Below are 7,535 nucleotides of genomic sequence, written 5' to 3' on the forward strand. Positions count from 1 at the left end.
GATACAGAAAAGAGGGCAGATGTGTCTGATGCACAGCTGTGATCTTCTTGCATGAATGAAATATTATCCCTCCACAGTCAGTGAGTCTTGTCTCCACATCTGTCTGATGGCTGTGCGACTGATTATTTTAGTCATTCTAATTCAGGATAGCCCCCAGGAGGCAAGAGACCAACAGCGGCCTCTGTTTCCTCTGAGCGTCTCCCCCTCCCTGTTCTTGTTTCTCACATGCTCTCCTATAGGGCGTGGGGCCCTCTTTAGAACCTAACAAACCATCTACAAAAGTTCATCTCTGAGACTATAGTCATAAACTCCTCAATTAACAACACAGTCCATCTTCTATCTATCAGTGGGAGGGTGGGAGTTCATGGTAAAGGCGCTCGGTGCACTGCTGGGCCTGGTCTCCATGGAGTCCTAGCCGATGTCTTATTGTGACTGAGGCATTGCATTCTTCTCCCCGCTGCTAGAATGTGCTGCTTATTCTGACTCAGACTATTGTGGAGCACAAGTGCCCCTCTGAGGAGAAGGGGATAGAGAGAGAAAGGGTGGGGTCAAGGTTCAAACGAAAGGCTCCCATTGGGACTCCTTTTCTGTTATCAAATTTGTTGAGGCACAAAAAGAGCTACAGTCTCCTTCCCAAGAACGTCTTGAGGGAGAGAAAAGGGGGTTAAAGGACAGCATTCTTTATGTCAGGGCTTCAGTTCTTCCACAGCTCGGCAGACGAACTCCCAGTCGTCTCTTGGCTCCGCATGCAACTGTTGTACAACTCTTTGCTCCTGCGTTGATTGTTGTCCACTCTGATCTGCTCCACAAGCAGCCAGACATCTTGTGCTAGGGCACTCTCTGAAGATATCTGGAACTTGGGTAAGAATTTAGTTTTATTGTTTTCAAATGTTGATAAAGCAATAGAGATTATTACAAGATTATTATTATTAAAAGGTATTTTTAATAAAAGATGCTGAAGTGTGGTTCAAGAGCGATGCAGTTTTTATTGAATATACTACATTTAAGTGGCACAGATTGCTGCAGTAGAACTGTATCTGTGACAGCAGACTGTACAATACTAGTATTTTCTTCTGTAAATGTGTCATGTAAATCCCAAAACAGAGCAACCTTTTGACAGATTTTTTTTTTAAGCACACAGCAATGATATCTGCTTTTTAAGATTGAAATGACAAATATCAAGCAAACTTGCATTTGATCCAATAACTAAATTTCACATTTGCTTTATTCTAATTTTGTTTTACTGTGGCAAGCTTTACCAATAGATGTTTGTACACATTAGCTGTCCCACTGTCATGGTTTTGACACAGTTAATCTCTGAAGAGGACCTATGCCAGGATGCTCAGTCTCCTCTCTGGTGACACTCTTCACATGTAAATATCTGCACAGATCTGCTTAGCTGCAGATTTTTATAATGAAGGCATTGTTCCTGTATATATGGAAGCTTTTTTTCAATTCAGCTCTGCTCAGAGTGCAGCTCTTTTCCTTTTGGGGGACTTGTGCTTATAAATGTGCTGGGTCTGAGCTTTGGCTGAGAAATGCCCTCTGTTGTGGGTGTCACAGGATTCACAGCACACACACACACACTGAAAAGAGCCATGCTGTTACATCTGACTGGTTCCTAATGGGCCATAAGTCTGAACAGTGAGCTGGTGAAACAGGGATTGAGCCCATAAAGATAGAGAACTAATCCCTTTCCCATTTTGTTAAGGGGTCCTGTAAAGGTTCCCATTAATCACATTTCACTGTTTGGTGAGCTATATGCAGTGTATATTTGGGAACCTCCCGGCTATGGAAACATCTGTGGGATTGCAAATTCATCCCTGCTGCATGTTTTGATATTGTTCTTGGATCCACCCCACAGTGCATATTGAGATCAGTTCATTTCACGCATTGCTTCTCTCCCACTGATGTTAGATATTAGGCTAAAACAGAAAAGGAGGAGGTTAAAAAAAATAATACAAGCAGAATAGGCAGCTGGAACTTGCCAGAGTTCTCAGAGGGATGGTGGGTGGGTGTGTGGGTGATCATTTTTGAGGTGTGTCTAAATAGCTAGGGAGAAGAAACTGTGCAATCCTATATGGGATGCTGTGAGATATTATATTGGTCATTTTCTTAAAGTTGAAACAGTCACAGAGGATGTGAGATGCCCAAATTTAAGCAGAAATTTGCATTTAAAGAGATTTTTAAAGTTCTTTTTATTTGGACATGCCCAGCAACCTCATACAGTATATGTATCCATAACCTTCACAGGCAGCGTTTGACATTATGAGGAAATACGCTCATTTGCTTTCTTGCCAGTTAAGAGTCCACTGAGAAGTTCAGTACATCTCTTGTGCCTCTTGTTAAATATGAAGCTACAGCCAAGTGGTGGTTAGCTTAGCTTACTTGAAAGTCAAGTAAAAACTGAAAACTGGGGGGAAACTAGTCAAAGAAACAAAATCCACCTACTTGCACAAAACCAAATGCAAACTTGTCTTTTTCTACTACAGTTTTTTTTTTATGGATTAGACTGATGAGACAGAACTACCTATCTTAAAGTTAAAGTAATCGAAACATCAGAGAGATTTTTCAGACCATTTCTGCTATGCTAGCATTATTAAGAAGGACTGAAATTGACTTCTGCTTTTAAATTGTTCAGTTGCATTTTACACTGAGGTTTACACTGTAACATTACATATACAGTAGCTAACGGATGAATTTCCCTTGTTAACCTCAAATAACAATACCTTCTGAGAATTTAAGATTTAGTCTAGATTAAAGAACTCTTGCTGACAAATCAGTCTGCAAGGCCAGAAAAGTTAGACTTCCTGGTCTGAAGAGTGTACAGAGGAAGTTTAACACTTGTAGTGGTCACAGTGAAGCAAATATCTGCTCTGAGCACACTGAGGGCCTGTGTACATTAGCCAGGAGCACTGACATGTATTGTTACCTTGTGATACTGTATTTGCACTGTGACAAACCTTCTCCCTGCCTAGTGTGTGTGTGTGTGTGTGTGTGTGTGTGTGTGTGTGCGTGGGTGGGCAGGAGTTGGTTTCCTGTCACTGCAGTTTGCTGTCCGAACACTAACTATTTTGACAATCAAAATTGTGTCTAGAAAAGTTATGTTTCTACTGCAGGCCAGACCTGATCTGTAACATGCAATAAACAAAACAAAAAACAAATTTTAATTTAGATTTTGTGAATGTATAATCATTTTCATTGTTCTGTCTCCTCAGCCACTAAAATGCAGTCTTCTACAACGGCGCTGCCCTCCCTGCTATCCAACCAGTCAGAGAGCTGTGCAGCAGTGGAGACGACAGCTGAGAACACTCTGTTTGGATGCTTTTACATCCTGGTCTTCTTTCTGGCACTGAACGGTAACAGCCTAGCCCTCTGGATCTTCTCTCACCAATGTGGTGCTTCCTCTCCAGCTAATGTCTTCTTGATACACCTGGCTGTGGCAGACTTATCCTACGTGATCATCCTCCCACTGAGGGCCACATACCACCTCACTGGTGGCCACTGGCCCTTTGGGGAGGTGCCCTGCAGAGTGGCAGGCTTTCTGTTTTATGTCAACATGTATGCCAGCCTGTACTTCCTGGCCTGTGTGGCAGGGGACCGTTACCTGGCTGTGGTTCATGCTGTGAGGTCGCTGAGGTTTCGTCGGGCTCGCTATGCCCATATCATTAGCTTCTCTCTTTGGGCCCTGGTTACTATCTCCATGGCGCCACTACTAGTCACCCACCAGACTGCAGAGGTGGACGGTATGACAGTGTGTCTGCAGCTGTACAGAGAGAAAGCCACACGCAATGCATTGATCTCACTTGCTGTGGCCTTCACCCCACCTTTTCTTGCCACTCTGTCCTGTTATCTACTCATCATTCACAGCCTACATCGGGGCTCCAGGTTAGAGCCAGCCCTTAAACTGAGGGCCCTGCGCACCATTGGTCTGGTCATGCTCATCTACGTGGTCTGTTTCCTGCCTTATCATGTGAGCAGGGCCACCTTCATCCTGGGCTACAGCCACCCTGATGTCTCCTGCCAGGCACGCAGAGGCCTGAGTTTGGCCAACCGCCTCACCTCCTCACTAACGTGCCTGAATGGTGCCATGGACCCGCTGGTCTACCTGTTTGGGGCTGAGAAGTTTCGTGGCACTTTAATGCGATTGTTTTGCAAAGATAAGGCAGGAGTGTCAGGAGCCACCAGCGGAGAGTTAAAGGGAACACATGAGAGCTCTGTGAGTGCCAAGTCTGAGCTCTGAGGCGGAGGGGTTTGAGGTCAAACTGGAGCACTGCAGGCTAAATGCTTTTCCAACACAATCTGAATTGCCCTGACTATTGATTGACTTCAGTCAGGCTCATTCCACAGTGTGGCTGATCTTCCACAGTAGCTGCAGACTAACGGCAATCACCTGAGTGAATGTGAGATGGTGTAGAGTCTCTAAACACCATATGAGGAATGAAACAGCAAAGAAATATTGTTACCTCTACATAGTAGACAAGGTTGGCATGTTTGGAAGTAGGTTGAAGTATTAAACCATAGTAAGACAAATAAGTGGGGTTGGGGAGCAATGTGTATTTACAGTATACTTCCAGAAAAATTCACTCCGTGTTTCCGTTTTCATGCTTCTGATATTTCATTGTCCTCGCTGTTTGAGTGTCACCTTACACACATTCTGTGGTATTCCCATGAGAAAAGTTCACACTTGCAGACTTCTGGAAAATGTGCATAAAAGCTTTTGGGAGTCAACCCGAGAACTCTAAAGCCTGCTGTCTACCTGCTGCTGTGACCAGCCTTCACCACCAATAGCAAATTTGCATTTATAATAGTGCTGTTTTTTGTACCAGTTACGAGGCAGAATACCCGACAAAATGCTAAGTACATCAGCCTCTAGCAGCATCGTCAGCATGTCCCCCTCCTTCCCGCTCAGAGCATGTTGGAAGGCGCTCCATGACCTCGACAAGGATCACGCTGTTGAGTCTTCTGCTTACAAAAATGTATGTTCTTGTGTCAAAAAACAAAAGATTGATGAAATATGTATATAGCTAGTTTATAATCTATACATGTGCAGCTGTTTTATATCCAATGCCAAATGCGGTAAATACTCACTAGTATTTGATATCGTAATTCATCTAATGCTAACGATGCTAGCGCCACTGTCAGTCATTCCATCATTTATTATAGATCCAGACTGAAATATCGCAACAATTGTTGGAAAGATTGCCATGACTTTGGTAATTTGTGCTTAGTGCTAATGTTGGACATTTCATGCATGCTTGAGTTTTATGTTATGTTACAGTACAATGATGGATCTCATTAGCACAGTGTTTATACAGTTATGATCTCTTACTCAGTCACTTGTCTTCATATTTGGTAAGTCACAGTAACATACAGTCTTATGCAAAAGTTTAGGCACCCCTTGATAAATAACAGATTTTGGTGATTTTTTATTTGAACAGATGTTAACACAGTTTCTCTTGGAAATGGAAAAAATGCACAATATTTTCAGCAAACAGTGATGCATAGTTACTTCTTATGCCATAAATTGAACAAAAATAAAAAATAAAAACATTATTATGGCATGGTGCAAAAGTTTGGGCACCCTAAGAGTTCCAGAGTCTCAAAGTCTCTCACAAGGTATCAGACCTTAATCAGCTCGTTAGATCTGATGCACAGCAACAGCTGTCATTGGTAAATGCCAATTTCAAAGCTGTACAAATACTTTGACTCTTCAAACCTTGTGCACACACTTGTGGACACCCAGCAACCATGGGTTCCTCTAAGCAGCTGTGTAAGACCCTGAAAATGAAAGTTATTGACGCCCACAATGCAGCACATCATAAGTAACTTTGCAGGAGACAGAAATTAGTCAGTGTAATCCTGGTAAACTTTGCAAAATGCAACGTCCTTGAAACACTGTAAACAGACAGTGTAGTGATGCTGGCTTTCAGGACTTAGGAAAGAATGTAAGAATAACAGAGAGTTTTGGACACACACATTATTTTAACCCTCATACAAAATTCCTCTTCTTGTGGGAGTAGCTTTCAGCCACTCCTTGTTTATGATGCCGCTCCCTGACTGCAATATCTTACAAAACACCATTGTTCTGTTAATATTCTCAATCATTTCAAAGTACTTTATTTTCTAAGACATGATGGTATACTTTATAAAATATCAGACTCTTTCTCTTGATTTTACTACATCATTACCAGTTTTCTATCAAATGATCATATATGAAAACGTAACACTTTCACTTTTTTGTATTTCCCAGACCTGGTAGTTTTACTGATTAGACACTGATTATATCCGACTGTGTTTCCTAATAATGATGATTAGTTGTGTGTTCAATAACACATCTCTGAGTCTCTGTTATTCTTACATTCTTTCACGAGTCCTGAAAGCCAAGGTCTGTACACTGTACTAAGCCTACTAATAAGTGATCATAACTGCATAAACAATGTGCTAATGAGATCCATCATTGATTGTACTGTAACATAAAATAACATTCGGTCGTACATAAAATTCCCCACACTAATTAGCAAATGTTAGCATGCTATGTCCCAAAACTAATATGGTGAACACATATTACACCTGCATAACATGTTAGCTTAGCCTCTGTATGTTGACATGTTGATAATTAGCATTCAGCTCAAAGCCCCACTGTGCCTAAATACAGAGCTGCTAGCGTAGCTCTAGACTCTTAGTCTTGTGGTTTTTTTAAAGCCATTTAAAGATGTGTATATTTTTTAAAAGTGTTAACGTTTCTGAAAGACACCAGTTTCATGTTTACCTTGCTTGTGCTTGACAAATCTTCACTGTACATTTAGTCTTTATAATCCAGCTTCCTAACTCTGTGCTATGCATCTATTGTTTTGATCACATTTCTATAACATTGCACTATTGCATGGCAGACTGTTTAAACTATTTTACTGTGAGTCAGTTTGGCTGCACAGACAGAAAGACATGATTCATACAAATCAGTAAGATGTGAGTTATAAATGTTCTTTGTAACTTTAACTTGTAACTGTATATTTCTTATAAAATTCTCTGCAATGAAAATGTTGCATTTGGAAAAAAAAAGCTCTCATAAAAGCTGACATTTGACTTTCAGTTTCTTTTTTTTGTAGCAACTGCATCTACTTTTCAATACTGTGATATAAAAATGTTTACAACAACAAAGGATGATTTCATGTCTTCTGTGCATGAGATCATGTCTGTACTTTTCAGTTACTACATATCGGAAACTTTGATGTGCTCCCTGTGAAAGTGGTAAACCTATTTCAAAGTCGGGGACAGAAACCCCTGAGAGTGCAGTGACTTCTGCAGTGTAGTTCTCTTTTACTATCATGTGACCCATGTTGTGGTTTGTGTGCAGCTTATTTTCCTCCTCATATTTTTGCAAGACTTCCTGTCCATCATATGAATATGGCAAGCCGTTCTAAACTTGCATTTCCTGTATGTATATATATTGTAGAAAACTGACAGATCTCCTAATTCATACTGGATGATTAAACAGTTAGCATTCAGACTCGGGCTGGGTGAATATGAGTGCT

The 7,535-nt window shown here is 41.2% G+C and overlaps 1 protein-coding gene across 1 annotated transcript; it reads left to right on the forward strand.

Annotated features, from left to right (window-relative positions):
- Positions 1 to 525: 525 nt before the first annotated feature.
- Positions 526 to 5,359, forward strand: gpr17 (G protein-coupled receptor 17). The gene is made up of 2 exons (XM_020610032.1): positions 526 to 861; positions 3,219 to 5,359. Exon 2 carries the CDS (start codon positions 3,227 to 3,229, stop codon positions 4,241 to 4,243), a length of 1,017 nt encoding a protein of 338 aa, XP_020465688.1. The 5' UTR covers positions 526 to 861; positions 3,219 to 3,226; the 3' UTR covers positions 4,244 to 5,359.
- The last annotated feature ends 2,176 nt before the right edge of the window (positions 5,360 to 7,535 follow it).

This window comes from Monopterus albus, unplaced genomic scaffold, assembly GCF_001952655.1.
Source record: "Monopterus albus unplaced genomic scaffold, M_albus_1.0 scaffold103.1, whole genome shotgun sequence".
Classification (NCBI taxonomy): domain Eukaryota; kingdom Metazoa; phylum Chordata; class Actinopteri; order Synbranchiformes; family Synbranchidae; genus Monopterus; species Monopterus albus.

What these genes read in the sequence shown, in the direction of transcription:
- gpr17 (XM_020610032.1), top strand. Translation starts at nt 3,227, where the DNA reads ATGCAGTCTTCTACAACGGCGCTGCCCTCCCTGCTATCCAACCAGTCA.